Source organism: Phaethon aethereus, assembly GCF_964289735.1.
Source record: "Phaethon aethereus genome assembly, chromosome: 2".
In the NCBI taxonomy this organism is placed as follows: Eukaryota; Metazoa; Chordata; class Aves; order Phaethontiformes; family Phaethontidae; genus Phaethon; species Phaethon aethereus.
Window position 1 is genome coordinate 95,773,878 of NC_138582.1, and position 18,738 is coordinate 95,792,615.

Here is an 18,738-nt window from a genome sequence, read left to right on the forward strand (position 1 = left end):
GCTAGAAACGTTCTCTGGCACGCTGTAAACTATGGGCAACGGACGTAAAACACCCACATCCAGAAAATGTAACATTTCTGTGTTCTCTTCAGACGTCTGACCTGAAATTCAAAATGCAAGAAAGTATTTGCTGAGATGAAACAGTAAAATGCTTTGAGTGCTTCAGAAAATCGGTGCCAATTTAAAGTCCTGCAAATTGTGTTAACTAAAACACAACATTTTTGTGCTTTGATAACAGGTAAAGTGCTTTTATTTATTATTAAGAATAACTTTTTGTGAAAGAAAAGGGGGAACCTCTCTCAGATGAGAATCAAACACACTCACTTTTGAATAGACAGTACATTTTTGTACTTCTAAGGTTTTGCAGCAGTATAGATTTCCAAAGCAGGTTTCAAAGACTGCCTGTGCACAGTTCTCTCTATTTTCATAGCTGAGGTTCTGGGGGCTACAGAAAGGCAAGGCCTCACCAAAGATTTCACTGGGCAGCAGTGTAAAAATCAGAACTGGACCATGTGTGTACCTAATGCTTGCAAGCTCACATCACCAAAGCACAGGGCTGCTGCTCGCGGTCGTAAGTTGAGAGACATGGCACAATTGCAACTTTATTCTTGAAGAAATATATTCAAAACGAAGTGGTTCTATAGAATCAAAAGGCCCAACAGAGTAAAAGTTAAGTGATGCACTCTTCTTCTTTGGTTGCATTACTGGTAATGTAGTATTTTATAAAAAGATTCAGAGCATAACTTTTGGATGATGTGCTTATAAACACCCTCCCTCCCCTACCTCAAGAAATAAGAAACGACAAAAGATTTGTTAGCACTCTTGGAAAAACTCCAGCTCCAAAGATTTTAATTTTATGGAGATTTCAGGTTTTTTTTCCCCATGAATTAAGAGCTTAGGGGAGAACTAGCTGCCAAATGGTTTTATAGGTGTATATTAAACCAAAAGGTTTAATATGTTTGAAACTCTATAGTGGGTAACTGTGAAGGGCATCAAAGTTACATGTTCCTTAAGCAATTTTTTGCCGCTTACACTTACATTTAAATTCAGATTTAAATGAGTCAGAAAAGGACTGTGAAGCTAAATTTACCTTTGTGTCATGAAGAACTGCAAACTTGCATGCAAATTACTTCTGTTTTATTTAAAGCCAGGCCTTTCAGTCAGAACTTGAAAAGCCTGGCTTCTGCTCCCATTGGCTTCCCTGGGATTTGGATCCAGCCCAAAGTACTGCGGGAAGGTAGGGGAAATGATCTATGTTTAATTGTCTATTCTGTTCAGAGTCTTGTGTTATGGGGTTAGGATAACATGGCACTGTGATGAATGTTCATCTGTCAAAATCTGCTGTCTATGTGTGGCAGTAATTAAATCACCTTAATTGTTTTTCATGATTCTCTTTAAGAGAGGGAAAATTACTTGCCTTGGATTAGCATATTGCCAAAGACTCTATAAATATTTATGTGGTGCACTCTTGCAATGGAAAGCCTGTACATTCTTCACAGGTCTGCACAGTTCTCTTACTCTGAACACACAAGAGTAGTCATTTGAATGCACTACTTACCGTCACTTCCCTCTCTCGTAAAGCTGCAGTAGATATTGGGCTTAACAGTAAAAAAAAGGTAAGTAGTTTAGAAAGAAGCATCTCTTGCAACACATTGATATTTAATTTCCCGTGCAAGCTGCAGAATCTTTTGAAGATGCATGTTTGTGAAACAGGTTTGAGAGTTTCTCCTCTTACAGTTGTAGAAAATACACAGCGTTGGAAGAATTATTTGCTTCTCTCTCTTTTTTTCTTGCCTCCACATTAAGGGCTCGCGCACTATTCTTATATTCTAAAATACTGAAAAAAGAAAAAAGTAGGAATGTAAACTCTCAGTAAAAGGGCTACGCACCTTCCTTCTTTTTTTTATAAAGGTCATCAAGCAAAACATTCCTAAGAGTATGAAACAATTATGCCTGTGTTAAGAACCGTGGAACAAAGCGATCAGTATACTCCTGACTCAAATAATGCCTGGATTTCACTGTAGATCATTATGGAAAACTCAGGAAAACAGCCCGTGCGCAGCTCTTTCATGGCTCTGTTTATGTGCACGTATGGTACTTGCTGGGTATCTGGAGAGATGCATTTATGTTGCATTACAGGAAGTTAAGTGGAGGGGCTGGTGCTTCTCCACAAAATTATCATTCCACCTGCTGATGCTGGAAGGTGAAAGTAATGCTTTTAATGCCTGGTAACTTGGTGAAGTTTTATACAGAAATACCTTTCTAGAAATGTGAGTAGTAACTTAAAATCCTTCTTGGCCTATTTCAATGTTGTATGTAAAGTGTTGACATGCTACTCTCTTGGGTTGCTTTCCTCCAGGACAGAGCTGTACCTCTGATCTGCCTGGGCATTTTGAAACTGAGCTTTCAATTGCAGTAAAATCTCCTGAGAAGCTGTAACACACAACAGAAATGCCTGTCCTTTAAACAGTTACTAATATTAAACAAATGGTTCCTTTTTCTCTACCAGAGCGCCGTTTCCAAGTTTATACCGTAAAAGTCATGACAAACTTCAGGATATGTAAACATGCAAATTTTGGTGCATACTGCTGAGGTTAAGAGACAAACATTTTTAATATAATACAAAAGCAAGCTGGTTTTGCTAAGACATTGCAGCTTTAGTAAAGCTATTTATTGCGCTCCTTTCTAGTCTAAGGAAAAAGGTTATACTTTTTATAATAGTGGACATTTTACGTAAGTCATGGGATCATTCCTTTGTGTTTTAACTATTCCTGTTGTTTACACTGCTTTGACAAAATCCAGCAAAGCTCCTGACAGTGTGCCAAGAGAGAGATTTAATGAGGATTGCAACGTAAACGGAACTGGTGAAGCACAGAAGGTGCAGCTGTAAGAGCACAGCAACTCTGAGGCTGGACCACAGTGCCAGCTCTCCGGTGCGCTGGCTGCATCAGTGACGATGAGCGTACGCCTAGGCAAGAGTAAGAACAGGGCAAGTGGATATGACCATAATCCTGAAGTCATCCCAGCCTACAAGTATTTCTGTGCTGGACTTTCTAAGCTAGATGTGATTTTGAAGTATTTTCCTTCCGTAGTTTGTAGGATTTCAGTAATAAAGCATTTGGTAAGCTATGTTTTTATAAAGAACTGGGTATGTTACGACAAAATTTACTTACAATGCACATTAGGCAAGGAAAAAATAGTATTTCTAGGTATCTTCCAATCATGTACAACTGAATGCACATAACTAACTGTAATGGAGGGTGTGCTTACATGTGTGTTGGTGAGGAAAGGAAACCTATAGATCTGTCCAAAACAGAGAGGGAACGGACATTTAAAATGCAGTGATTGTGTGGGGTTTGAGTAGTAAATGTTAATACCTTTGCTAGCTTTGCACTTCTTAACAGAAGTTAGATAGTATTACATAGGCTTTTGGGCCTCAGCAGCAGAAGTTTTCTTATGTTACTTCTAATATGTAATGTATAAATACTGTATGGTAAGCTGATGGTTAATTTGCAGTAAGAGCTTAATTTTTCCTTGACTGAGAAAGTGAGCTGTCTTAACCTCCGCACTATGGATCGGGGAAGAGACGGAAATTACAGAACCTGATTATTTTTTTTTTTTTCTTGATGGGTCCTCTGGGAGAAGAGGAGGCTGAGGGGAGACCTTACCGCTCTCTACAACCACCTGAAAGGGGGCTGTGGTGAGGTGGATGTTGGTCTCTTCTCCCAAGTAACTAGCAATAGAACGAGAGGAAATGGCCTCAAGTTGCACCAGGGGAGGTTTAGACTGGATATTAGGAAAAATTTCTTTACTGAGAGAGTCAAATATTGGAACAGGCTGCCCAGGGAGGTGGTGGAGTCACCATCACTGGAGGTGTTCAAAAAATGTGTAGACGTGGCACTTCAGAAGATATGGTTTAGTGCGCTTGGTGGTGTTGGGTTGATGGTTGGACTTGATGATCTTAAAGGTCTTTTCCAAGCTTAATGATTCTGTGATTCTGAAGGTTACTCCTGCTTCTTTGCAGGTGTAAATAACTAAGGGAGAGATAATCTGAGTGGTAACCTTGAGACAGAAAGTAGGAGCACAAGGCATGAATTAGGAGTGCAGTAGTTTCTCTACCACCAAAACATAACAACAGAATTTTTAGGCATTAATGGAGAAGTAATCTCCTTCATACTTTTGAGGGAATTAATAAGAAATTTCACATTCCCATGACTGCACGCCTATATGACAGCATACCATCTGTAGCATCTACACCTGTATTCTTGGTGGAAACTGAATGGCAAAATTCACTGGAAAGGTATTGGTACTTTGGAAGAAGTATTTACAGGGCCACTATTTGAAAACAAACATTTTTTTTTTAAGACATGGTGAAAACTTAGATTTAAATAATAAAAATGTTACTGATGGAGTTGTCCCTCTTTATAAATTAGGGCTACACTATTTACAAGGATGTTTATTTTGTTTCCTAGCATTCATTTGCAGATCTTGAATTGGTATGCAGTGCTTGTTCCAGTAATTAAGCTGTTTTAAACAAGGGTTTTGCATGTACTGTTTTAGGAACCAAGTTCCTAAGAGTACAAAACTGGCAGGCCTTCCAAGCCTGTGTCCTCTAAAAGTCTAAGATGTTATTACATTTCTTGGAGGTCACTAGAAGCTTAAATAGTAACTAAACCTTTCTTCCCCTACACTTTCACCATTAACTTAAGTGCACTTAATTATCCAGTTGTGAATGTGGAGATTTAAAATACAGAATCGAATGTATTTTACCTATTAGAATAATTACATTCCATTTTAATAAAATGGCCACTAAAAGCAATTTACATTGCAATACGTAACACACCTAATAGGAGGAGAATTATTACTGTATTTGCCTTTTATTTGAAAGCGAGAATGGAGGCTACATTTGTAGTCTCAGGTAGTCACAGTAACTTGTTCTGTACACTGTTGTTAATAGAATGCATTACTACACATTTCAATCTAACTGTACAAAACTACAAAATACACTTCAAATGCTAGTGAGGAATGAGAGTTTGTTCTAAATTAGAACAAACTTCATCTGTCCTCTGCTTTGATAACGTTATCACACAGCATGAACAACACAAAACAACAGAAGTTCTAAACAAAGGTGAATTTGGGGAAGCAAGAAAAATAAGGGCAGGTATTCAAAGGCCACAGTGTCATGGAACTAGTTTTGAGTTTCTGTTTCTCTTATTAAAAAAAAACACCAAAACAATCTCCTGGGAAAAAAAAAAAGCTTTTTTCTGTATGCCATTAAAAAAACTTTGCACTGCTTAATTTTTCTGCAATTTCTAAGAGAAAAAAATTCAAGAACAGAACCTGATCAAAATGTTTGCCTTTTTTTTAACATTTGTCTTAAAAGTGTTGATTATTCTACAGATTTAATAGTAAGCAATAAAGAGCTATACCGAGCGCTCCACTTTGCTAGGCAAAGCTTGCTGCCAAATTACGACCTAACAGCACTTGAGTTATTGTCATAGTTAAGTTCTTTTCCTCCTGCAACATTCAGGAGCTTTATGTAAGGTTTCCCTTTTAAGTCATGTGGTTCTTTCTGCTAATAGCTGCACCTCAACACATTTGGAAAAGGACTTGGTGTTGAAAATGTATTTTAAAGCTCCCAAGCCTCTGTGAATGCAAATCTTTCTTACATTCTGCTATTCTGATTTGTTAATTATTAAAAGGAGGATGAGACTGGCTATTAACTCTTGAAAACTAAAGAAAGAACTAGTGAAATTTTTATGTCACCTCCTGAAATGTCAAGGGATGCTCTTTAAAGAAACCACACAATGCAGCTTGCGATATTTGTAAGTATCAAGGTCCAGAAGACGAAAACTCTTGTTCATCCCTGGTTTTAACATTTAAAATAAACTACGCATTTAGTAATTTAATTCAGATGCTGTACATTTTTAAATGAAACAGGCTCTTAGTTACTAGTCTTAATAACTGGGTGAGGGGTTTTACATCTAACACATCTTTTGTGCTCGGTGAGAAGAAGGGTCAGCAGCAGAATAATGTATCTGGTTACAGATAGTTCAATGAAGTTTATTGCCAAAGTGGGGCAGGAACTATTTCATCTCATGAGACATACAAGCAAACAGATTTCAAGACTACCTTACATGCTATTACAAATCACAGCAATATATTTTAGAACATGTGAACCATTAGAAAATAGTACTTTGGTTGCCAAAAACTGGGTCTCTCAGACATTTCTTCTGCTGAACAGAAAAGGTCAGACATGTGCAGTGAGTTTATGCATCTGTATGTGGCACTGTAGGATGCTGAAGATGGTCCAGTGTTGCTTCAGGATCACAGTCTTCTCGTAGCTATGTGTTTCCTGGACTCTCAATAACCAATTTCTGCGTGGAATACAGTTGGCCAATAGTAACCTGAAATCAACCCAAAATATCAGAAAGCTGAAACTGGGAAATAAACAGGTTATAATTTCAGCTTCACAAGAAAGATTAAAAATAAACCAGGAACTGAGTAGCCCATATATTAAGCTTTCTCATAATGACATTTTTCTTTCTATAAGCATTTTTAATGTAAAGAATACTGTTATCAACCTAGACCTTAAGAAAAATGACTGATACATAAAATATCTGGATATATAAAATCTTGAAATAATGACATTGAGGAATACTGTTCAAAGCTCATATTAAAAGTTAACATTAGAAGTTACTACAGAGGAAAAGCAAATAGGCTGTATGCTTAGAAAAATGCAAAGATGAATGTAAAGAAAAATAGAGGAATGGATATAGTCAGCAGATATTTCTTACTATGCTTTTTGGGTGGAGAGCCTATATATAAATTGCATGGCATTGTTTTCCAGTTTCTTTGGAACACTAATTTAATTTGCCTTACAAATGGTGAAAACACTTAGTTCAGCAGTAACATTTTACGCACACTGGAACTGACCTCTTGTTCACGATATGGTATTCACACCTCATACATTTGTGCTTTCTAGTGCAATGAGGAAATGAAAAATCACAAAAAGGCAACATTGATTTTTGATTCCTCTTGCTCTTTAGTACTTCCTAGTCTGCACTGTAATACTGGTAAATTGTAGTCAGACGCGCAGCTGGCGATAGTCCCAGCTCTCCGCTTAACAGTTGAGATGTGGAAGGGAGAAGTTTCATGCAAGTAGGCTAATGTAAGCAGGAGAAAACAACATTTATTTTAAAAGTATGAATTTTGGAGTCTAATTTGTAATATCTATTATGCCCTTTCTCACCCTTACTTTCTCCCCAAGGCCTGGATACACAGTAGCTCTGTGTCCTTTTCACACACACACCAAAAAAGTTAATATGTTTAAGTATGGAATTAGGACAAAAAAGGCTAGATGCTTAATTACACTAAGTGCAATATATTTAGTAGAATTTAATACTGCACAAACTAAGCCTGACAGCAAGTCACACTCTTAAAGCAGTAAAAAATTAGGGCAAGAAACTTTTTGTCATTTTTCATTTACCATTTTTGAGGGGAAAAAATCCTGGCAACTCTGAAATAAAAATTTCCCATCTATGCGCACACTCACATAAAATGTAAATATTATTGCCTTTTAGGAAATGAACTATTTCATCTTGATAAACAGCCTTGTCTGAAACTTGTAACACGTTGATTTTAATCTTGAAATCTTTATTACAAAGGAGGATTTATGAGACATTCTGAAAGGAACATAAATTCTCCTTGCCAGCAAATATTCCCCTCTTTTGGAACTCTGAACTAAGTCAGTAACAGCACATGAACAACTCTGATTATTTTTGAATTTACCTACGAAGTATGTTGCATACAGAATATTTAAAACAAAGGCCATACACAGCTGTGGCTGTGGTAACACAACTGTTACCAACAGAAATTTTAAGCTGTCAACAAGTGTGACTTCTCAAAGAGAACTCACTGCTCTGGGTTGTGTGGCAGGCTATACACTTTAGTTGCTGCCTTACCACAAACCATGCTGTAGTACTTAATTTTTTGTATACTGTGTTTTGGAGCCCAAAGAATCTTTAATCCTTTCCCACACAGTCGAGCAAATTTAATGGGAGGCTCAGAGGGATTACAAAAATGCTGAAACCTGAATTGCATTTTTTTTTTCTCCACCAACTGGGGAGATAGATGAGGCTGAGTACGTGACTTCTCAGTCAATCATACTCAGCCGGGGCAGCTGGCTGTGTAGGAGAAGGGTACGAGCTGTTGTTTGCCATCCCTGTGCTGAGAGGTGATGTTATCTACTGCTGTACCTCTTGACTCCAACGCAGTAAAATCATAGCTGTGTGTGTTGAGCTGCTTCCTTAGCAAACCGCGGGCGCGCAGGCATTTCGGCGAGCGCACAGCCGCCAGAGCTGTGCTGTCTGCCTTTGCTGGGCTGCCGCAGCTTGCCTGCGCTGGTGCCTCCCTTCCAGCAGCTATGCCATGACATTTTAAGCTGAACTTTGAAACGTAAGGATTTTTTTAAACCATTAGCCTTGAATTTCTAACACGACGGTCAAGCCTTTCCCATGCACTTTGGACAAAACAAGCAGACCTTCCCTTTATAGCTGCTGAAAAATTCACATCTATCAACATTCACTGCCTCAGCAGAAAGACTGCACCGGTATCGACACACTGACACTCATTAACCCTCTGAATCCAACCGGCGTTCTTGCAGTGGCCTCGCCAACGCTAAGTCTAAAGAAAGCACTTAAGCAGCAGGCATCGCTGTGGATCATTCTCCCAGATTAAAGACTTAAGTAAGTGGCTACCTGTTGTGTTCTTTTTTCATCATGCGTGTTTGCAGCTTGTATACCACATGTAATTTACTCTTCTGGTAGGTGGCTGGAAGCCAGTGCAGAGGTCAGTCTCAGGGTATTTTCATTAATCACAGGAAGCTTTTGTGGAAAAAGGCTCTACCATTTGCTCAGCAACTCTCGTTACCCAGAATTTTATTTATCTCTGTAAGGTAACACATTGCAATTACATTCTGCAGGACAGAATGCCCAGTAACGAACCACTTTGTCATCAAGAGAAGAGAATCATTAGAAATATAAAGGCTGCTTTTCAGATCTGACTGAATTGCCCAATGTTTAAATTCAGCCTGCAAAATTAGGTACTGTAAAAAGAAGTCTGACACGTCCAACCCTCAAAAGCTGATAATTTGTCCTTGTTCAAAGATTTGGTACAATTCAATATGGTCAGCTTTTTCTTGTGAACTTGAAGAACTTAGTCTTGCCTTCCACCTGAATCCAGGACAAGACTTAGGGTTTCAGAATGGGATTTATCAGAAGATATAAGTGAGACAACAAATGGAGAAAATTAAATTACCAAACAGTAACCACTGGTCCATCCTATAACTGAACCATTCTCTGATTATTAGGTGGTTGTGTGTTCACTTGGAAACAGTATTTTCCCTTGGTCGTGGCTGGCAGCAGTGATCATGGGCAGAAACTACTTCATGAAATCTTTCACAGCTATCAGGAAAAAAGTCAGTAGGAGAGGTTTTCCCCAGGTAACAGAGTCTCAGAGGTGTGTTATGCGGAGGTGTAGTAAGAATTAAATAGTAAAATTAAATAAGTAGAATTAAATATTGAAAAAAACCCCACCAAAACCAACGTCCTGAAGACATCAGAAGAACATGCTATCACCCTAGAAATTCAACAAATCCTGTTAAATTGCCAGCTCTGAAGTCTGTCCTTTCAAATGGTCTATGCCTGGCGAGTGCCTGCGAGTGGTGAACTGGGAGGTAACCTGAACCCTAGGGGCTGCGTTTCTATCTGACACAGCCAGTCGAGCAGATCCTGTAGACTCATTGCCACTGCTTGCAAAATACTGCTAGATGATCTTCTTCAGGTTTTGAAGGTATGTGGCATGTCTTGTGGTTCTTACCCATCTAAAGATTTTACTTTGAAGCACAGAATTGAGGGAGAAGTGACGGCTCCTATTTCTGCAGGGCTGAAAATAAGGTGACCGGCTTTTAAAATTTTTCTAATTTGCCTTGGTCATTTTAGACTGCATCGTTCTGCTCTGAAAAGTATGATGGCATCTTTCCTTGACAGCTCTGTGTATATTCAAAATGTCTGTCCACTTTAATAACCACCACATTTTCTCCTCCTTAGTTGTGTTGGCTCTGCAGTACAGAGATGGCCAGGCATCTCTTTTTCCCGTGCACTTTACAGAATCGTAGCTGTGTGGTGAATAACCTGTGAGCTCTTAACAAATCCTGCTGAGCCCTGATGAAGATACTTTTTCTCACTGTCACCAAACTACTCATCGTTATCTTCCCACCAAACTTGACAATCTCCAAACTACTAGCTACCTGCTTGGGTGAGGTCTCACTGACAAAGTTCGGCATGAATGCCCTAAAATTACTCAGGCAAGTACCTAGGCAGCAGACCTGAGGAAAGGTGATGTCCAGAAGGAAACGGCAATGTACAGCCAAAGTGTACACCCACGCGGGTGGATCTGAAGAAGGATGTCCACAGCTTCAGTAAACACATGCCAAGCCAAAATGACAAGAAATCTGGCTTGTAATATCTCTTAGCAGGATGGACACACGAGAAGGAAAGACAAGAAGTTAGGTCTCAGCCCTTAGCAGCTTGCACAGCTGGTGACATATCTTGAGTTCCCCAGCACATAGAAACATCATCCTCCTAATTGCAATCAGGGTATGCTCTTGTGTAAATGCAATATGACTACAGGCCCTCATAATGGTACTTTTACCATCGCTTTCTAAGCTAAGTCAACATAAGAGTTGTACAGAGGAGTTTCCCTTCTCTGTCTCACCCCTTTTGTAACACAAATAACAAAATTAACAAACAGCGTTTGTTTATTTAATAACTCTCCCCTCCTTTAAATATAGTTTCTGAAGTAATATGTAGGGAACAATTTTCTGCCCTCAAAGGCAAACCAACCCCCGGGGGTTTTCATGCCGCAATTTATTTTTCGATGGCAGACAGAAGCAGAAGCAGCCTGTCGGGAGATGGTGCAACGCTCTTAGTCTACATAGAATCACCTTATTGGAAAAGGCAAGGCCTAAACAGGTAAAGTGCCATCACAGCATAGGAATATGAAAACATCGTAAGACAGAAATGCCTTTAGCTCTCAATTATTTAAAAATTGATTTCCCTAGAGGGTCATCATAGGAGAAGTAAAAACCGTTTTTTTCTTGTTTTCCTTAAAGAAATGCAGATGATAACTAAAGTTGATGCACTACAGAAGGTTTTACATATTAAACACATTTACATATTTTAAAAAAGGTTCCTCTATATATACATGCATAAATATATATAAAATATATTTAAAAAATCTCTATATAAACATAGCCGTCTACTCTCTTTGCAAATTTTCTTGCAGGGAAGAAATGGTTACCTTATTACAGCCAGGGATCACATAAAAATATATGCATTTTCATGGTACTTTATTATGGAAAAAAGTAAAGAGTCCTGTTTATTAATACATCCATACCATACACAGACACACACACACACATATATTTTAAATCAGATTGGTTTGTCCTGTTGCACCTGAAAAGTTGACAGGTGTATCTCAAAGGCACACTGCTGAACCTTAACTAGAAGAAAAGTCACAGGAAACAAAGGAAGAAAAATCACCGACGACAGCGCAGTCATACCGCATATACTGCTGCTGATCTTGGCCTCTAACACCATATGAAGAAGTTTTCCATTCCTATTTTCTTGCACTATGATTATAAAATGCATATTAAGTGAACGCTGATGAAAATAGAAATGTGCAAGAGTAATGATTACTTTTAAGACCTGGGAACAGTGTTTTAAGTTGTTTATCTGCTATCTTTCCTGTTGGATGATGCCAGCCAGTTTGCAATCCTACTGCAAATGTAAGTGAACTGGTTATTGTTTTTAAGAAGCATTATCTTCCCCACCCGCCCCCAGGTCAGGCATGCTATACACAGCATACCTTATCATAAATATTCTCATATTAACTAAAGCCAGTTTAATGTTTTTTTTAAGGTAAATATGGACAGCAATTTTGGAAATCATCTAGTATTGCAATAATAAATACACCAACAATGTGGTACATCATAATTTAAAAAACTCAAACTGAACCAAAAACTTATCAGTAACTGTTCAGTGCTTTGCTAAATCCTTGTGTTGATACTAAATGCTGTGGCAGCAACCTTATTTATTTTTGCTTAGGAAACAATGTTGAAAAACTGCATTTAGCTCTTAAATACATAGGTTATTCCAGTTCTTCAGAGCTGGAATGAGTATGGAAAAAAACTGTATGATTTTGTAGACATTTCCCTTACTTTCAGTGATTCAATGTGTTTATACAGGAATGGGAAAGGAAGTGAAGGGAAGCACGGAGCTGAGAAGTTAAATTAATGTATATTTTATTTCTGCCTGTGTTTTGCAAATGCTTTTTACTTTGTTCTTTTGTGCCAAAATATATTTTACAGCCACTGCTACATGAAGCTTTTGAAAAGACAGGAAAATTAATATATAGCTACCATTTGTCTGGCTTTCACTAAGTAGGAAGGTGTGAAGTAAAGTAAACCAGCTAATAGGTGAGAATTTCTCTCAAAGTTATTTCTCTTAATAATGATAAATTATGTAATTTTTTAGAACTATACGCACTGTATCTTGGTACACTTTTATGCAGCCTATCAGAAGCAGGATGACATATTTATTTAACGTTCTTACTAATTCATTCTGTGGGTCTCCCTGAAGAGATACTCTTCAGTGAAAAGAGCAGAGAATCTTATCTAATCCAGCAATGATTAACACATAAAATACTATAAGCATATACACTCACGTGTACTTGTATATGACGGTCTACAATAGCACAGGATTCTTCTTTTTAAATGCTGATCATTTCTCCGTTGAGAGCGCCTCTTTTTTTTTTTAATTATACACAAACATGCTATTGTCTTTACAGACAACATGGGCATGACAGACATGGCCTTTGCTCTAAATAGCTACACACTTGATATAGCTTGAAATAACAAGGGTCCTCAACAATGAAAGAAAAACATTGGAAAGCCAAGCGGACAAGATGATGTGGTCCTTCAGTAAGTAAAGGCACGCTGTTTCACTCCTCATTTCCTGCAAGCCTCTCAGCCTACAGAAAAAAGGAGTGTGACAAGGACAATGCCATCTTGAAAGTAAGCAGGGCCCAACAGCAGATGGCACGGGCAGCAGCCTGCTGCAAAGGGGAAGAGGCATCCCTCTACTGCTGTGAAGGTAACCCTTCAAAGATGTCAGACAGCAGGTCACAGGAAAGCAAGCAGTGACTGATTTGGGGCTTAAACAGCCAGGTGAAGGTTTGCATCTGAGGAAGAATCAGATCTGCAGAGGAAGCACTCCGAACTGGTGTGACCTTTGCCTGCTTTCAGCATCCTGGCCATCTCCAGGCTCCCACCTCTCCTCTCCTCCTACTTGTTACCTGCTAACGTATTTCAGCATCTTGCCTTTTCTCTCTCATTTACGCATAAAGCCTCTACCTCCACAGAGCAGCTCAAACCCTTCGGAAAGCCAAAAAACAGAAGCAGCAGGTCTTCTAAAGAGTCAGTCCCGTGTGGGTAACGGGGAGAAACTTAACAGAGGCTGATCTCTTCTCAACACAGCATGCAGAAGATAAAAAAGATAAAAAGTTAAGATGCTGAGTATGGCAAGGAAAGGAATACAAAACATTAGTACTTGAAAATACAGAGACAAAGACCTGGATAACATTGTGCTGAGTGTGGTATAACAGGTACTCTAGTAATGCTGAGACATTTGGTATGTAAATGCCCAAACCATTCACAGAGGACCCTATGTTTTGTAGCAACTACATAAGCAGAATTCATCAAAGCCAGTGGGAATGCCTGCCTTACTTTTGTCAGTAGTATAATACAACAGCCACTGCCACAAAACACACATTCTGCACTATGTCCAGAAAAATACTGTAATGTTTGTGTATCACAGATGAACTAACTGCACAATACATAGAAAGACTAAATTGTCATTATAAAAGGAAAATATTTCACTCCTCACTGTCCTCTTGGCTCACTAATTGGGAGAGACTTGTGGAATGTAACACTGAAGAAAATGTAGTCCTTATAGACAGGTATAAACAAATAATAAATATGCTTACTGAGAAGTGTGATAAAGTAATTTCGTAGCACTAATAGGCTTTCATACTGTGCACTACAGCAGATCTAAAATGCACTGCCACTTTACACTCAACAAGTACACTCAAAAGACCTTCTTTTACAGCATTTGTATTTGAAATCAGATGCTAGAAATGCAATGTACCAAAAGAATCAACTTTAGCCTTGCTTCTCATGTAAACTGGGGAGCGTGGTTGCTGGGAAGAGCTGCAAAACAGTTACACAAGGGAGTGTTTATAGGCAAGCATCTTTCAGAAAATTACTTATCCACCTCTCTGCCCCCCCACCCAATATAGCACATCACCTTCTACATTTATCCTGCCTCCTAATTCCAGAAAATTTCTGATTTTGTCCCAAACCACTTAGAGAAAGTTCCAGACACAGCGAATGGCACATGGACTTTCTGTGTTTTCAGCTAAAATTTGCCTGTCTAAATGATGATGTCTAAAGCCTTGAAAAGCTTGCAGGCTTTATCTTCACCGTATTTTTGAGTGAATGATACATAAAGTTAAGTGCAAGGCATCAAAGTATGAGCATGGGGAAAGGATGAACTTCAGGAGCTAAGACATTTTGAGACAGCAGGTACCAAGGTATTAAGGACTGAAAAGCAAGACTGGCTGGCTGTAGTTCTGGGAAAATGCATCTGGGGGTTTATGTACAAGAAACCTGCCGGAGAAGATGTCAGAGCTCACCCAAATCAAAAGCAGTTCAGGAGTGTGCGAGCCCAGTGTGGTGAGAAGAGCCAAAGCCAAGGATTCTTCAATGAAGAAAATGCTGTCAGCGCAGTGGCACAAGGCAATGCAGATTGCTCTAGAAAATGTGTTTGGCTTGGCAGCATGGAAAACCATGGTCACCTGCTGCCCTTGAAGCCAGTAGCTATTCTGAGCCCAGCTGGGCCTGCGCTTGTCTCCGTTCCAAGTCCATACCTATAGTATCTTATGTGGCACAATAGTCACCCACACACATTTGCTCCATTTCCACTTTGATTTTTATAAACAAGGAGTTTTCACAGTATCTGCAGTACCAAAGCATGAGACTGCCCGTACACCTGCAGTAAAAACCCCAGGAGACAAATGGTAAACAAGTACACAACATGTATTATGCATGAGGACTCTCCAGCGGCAGCTGAGGGCACACCGCTCCTTGCAGGATCCTGCCCAATATTTTACAGAAAATATACATGTAGCACAAGTGCAGAGACGTATAATTACTCTCAGAGCTCAGATCTTAGATCACCTGTTTGAACAAAAGAATTAACTGCAACTAGTAGAAGTGCAGCAATTAAGACAGGTTGGCACAATCACTTATTACGGAAAGATGCACCAAATAAGGCAAATATTTCTCCTTTCAAGCAGAACATATTTGTGTACATCTGGTAAGGCTATACATTATTTAACTAAATAAACATGGATTTGTTCTTTTATTTATTCTGAATCTTATCCAATACAACAAACTTGAAGGGGAAAAGTTCAGGTGACGCTGAACTGTAATACCGTTTAACCTACCAATTAAAATTTTCTATTTTGTTAATGGCCCTTGAGCCACAAGAATATTAGGAAAAAAAAAAGGTGTTTTAATCTGCTACAGATGATTTTGGGAGGTGAAAGACACAGAGAGCTGCTGAATTTTAATGTGAATATGTGTTAGCCACAGTTTAATTATTTGGTGGTGATACATCTGCTTCAAGACTCCAGACTGTCCTTACTGAGATTCGTAGTGGTGGTTACAGGATGGCACCAGGTACACTGCATTTCGTAAAACTGCCAGCTGCTTTAATACCATTTTAAAGTAACAAGGCCTTTCGGAGTTTTGGGGAAAAAAAGTAAATCCTGTAACATATACACTTTTCCAAGACATTACACACAGAGAAGTTCCTTTTTTCCCTGTCCTTCAAGAAGGCCAAAACCAAGGATTAAACTTAATTTTATGAGAGGAACAACTTACTTTAAGGTTCCAATATGTCTCTCTCTCTGCACTGATGTTACCTTACCTGCACCTCAGACATGATTACAGGCTGAGCTTTTCTCTGTGCACATTCAAATTACAAAATTAAATTTGAAAGAGCAGAAATAACTAACTGAATTTAAGAAAATATATCTGTATTTCCAAAGATAAATTTTGTATTGGATGTTTTTGATTCAATCTGTATCTTCACCCAAAAAGGAGCACCTCATCTATGTAACTACTTACATGTCAAATTCCTATTCCAGTGTTTAGCTGATCTGTAAGCGTATAAGGAAAGAAATAAGAGTTTTTATTTTTTTGCATTAACAAGGTTTCCTTTTTTGGCAAAATTCTAACAGATTACTAAACTACAGTCATCTGTTCCTGACAGAATCACAAAGATAATTTCCTTGTTTATCTGACTTTCTCTGATGGAGGCTATCCAAAGATTTCTTTTCTCTTGCTCAGCCATCATTCTTGGTTTAATATCTCCAAATCCCACACCTGAAAGTGACCCCAGCTTCAAAGAACTGCCCCCTCCCCCCGAGTTCTCCTGACAGCTGTACAAAACACACAACACCTTTGTACCCTTGTTCTCACACCCTCAGGGGAACAGAGGTAGTTCCTTGAGCTCTTGGGAATCAAAGGCTTCAGCATTTTGAATTTCAGCTGGAAAAAGCATTGCCTGGACTGTCTGCACTTTTCAAAAACCTGAGGAGGGAGCAGATGAGAAGAAAGGACATTGATGTTTTAGGACTGAGAATGGATTTGTTGAACTTCAGTCAAGGTTTGTGACTCTGAGTTTTCACTTGCTGTCCATTGTACCATGGCCACCCTGAGACCAATTCTCTGGACTCAGCTTCCAAACCAACATCCCAGTCAAAAAAAAACGACTCTGATCAACTTTATTAGGCAGCCTCCACAGAGCTGTAACTGCAAACACGGGGAACCACTCTGTCCCTCTTGAAGATATTCCAGGTGAAGGCGGGTGGACTTCTGTCCTCCTACAGCCTCTCCCTTGGGGCAGGAATCGCTACCCCTAATCGCTTGCAGCACCACACCGAGCTGAATCCAAGCCCTTGCGCTCGAACCTGCCCAAGTTTAGGCCAATGTCCTGCCATAAGCTCATGCGCAGCCAGTTCCGTACACAAATGGGTTAATTTCCCAGTGCTCCTCAGGCCAGCCCTTTTTACAAATGTTAAGAAGAATTAACAAGGGAGAAAATAATTATTTGCAAACCCTCCAGCTTTTTGAGCAGGAGATGTCTATATTTGTGTGGATATAAGGTATAGCTTACATTAACTTGCTTAATTGGAATAAACTATAGCAGCACCTTTTTTTTTTTGGCAAAGATAAATTACTGGATTTAGCACAGCTGGTAAGAGCTAATTCTATACAAAGAGTTCTTTTCAGTAGTGTGGGTGGCAAAACACTTTCAGCAAGTGGCTTAATTAGTTCTTCCTTCTTTGCAATAGAACAGGACAGTTCACAGAAGGAAAAAAGAGAGATTGTAACAGAAGATGTGGTATAAAATAATCCTGTTTGCTCTTCTGGTTTTGCCAATTCTCCCTTATTTAATGTCACACCGAACAGGGGCTTGCCCTGGTATTTCCTAGCTCAGATAACAATTAGGAGTGAGAGGTTAGCACTTACTCCAAACATAGGCAGGGAGCAACCTCTGTTCCCCTGCACAGGATAAGAGTAGGGCATTCCTCAAACAAAACACCCCGGCCAAAACCAAACAGCACAGCAGTGGGAGCTCCACAGAGGGCTTTCCCCCCAGCAGAGCCACCATACGGCTCGTGGGTGGCTTGTTTAGCAAGGACCGGGAAGCCCGAGCTGCTAACGAGACCCGCTCCCCAGTGCAACCTCTCGGCGACAAATCATTTGTACGACAAAAAACAACAACGGGTGCCAAGTACAATCATTTCAGCTTCAGTGCTCCCAGCGTACAGCACGCCAGCTGCAGCATAACAACCCGCTGCCACAAACAAGCACTAACTGCAACACACAGACACCTTCCTTTCCGTATGCGCTGGCCAAAAGCGCTCGGGCTCTTGCCCCAGCACGCACATGGGCGTGCAAACGCCCCACAGCCGTCAGCAAGGCACGGCTCCTACCAGGCAACAACGGGGCTTGCAAGATCCACTTGACCTTCTGAATGTCAGTGAGATAGAGGGTGAAAGGCCAGGAAGGGCACAGATGTTTGTATTTACCTTCATTAGAGGCCATTTAGGAAACAGCTGGAAATTTTTTTCTAGCTGTTTTGTTTTGAATAATGGCTCTGGAGCTGTGCTTGAGTGAGTTACAAATCTATTTAAAGAACAATCCAAGGTGTTACAAGCCATTACCAATGTTTCTCTTTCTCCTAACTAGACTGAAGAAAACGAGGATTATGAAAAATTTCAGTTAGGAAAAACCGAACGTACAGTGGAAAAACAAATTAAAACTGAAGGAGTATTTTATGAAGACAAACAAAACAACCGATTAGCAAGGAACTCTCCACGTAGCTTCAAGAAAAAGCAGGCAGTGAAACTGCAAATAACAGTGTTTACCTGTATCTACAGTTCCTGTTTTTTCAGGAAATTATTTTTGTATTTGCCCATTCATTTCTTTTGGCAGCAAATGAAAGACAGAGGGTTACTCCTATAGCTAACATTAGGCAGACTGAT

General features: G+C 39.4%; 1 protein-coding gene across 1 annotated transcript in view; it reads right to left on the minus strand.

Annotated features, from left to right (window-relative positions):
- Positions 1–6,344: 6,344 nt before the first annotated feature.
- The window catches only part of LYRM4 (LYR motif containing 4), a gene marked incomplete at both ends in the record, with an annotated part of 96,168 nt that continues 83,774 nt past the window's right edge, over positions 6,345–18,738 (minus strand). The window contains one exon of the mRNA XM_082014955.1: positions 6,345–6,407. Within this exon, the coding sequence (XP_081871081.1) occupies positions 6,345–6,407 (63 nt within the window). The remainder of the gene's footprint in view (positions 6,408–18,738) is intronic.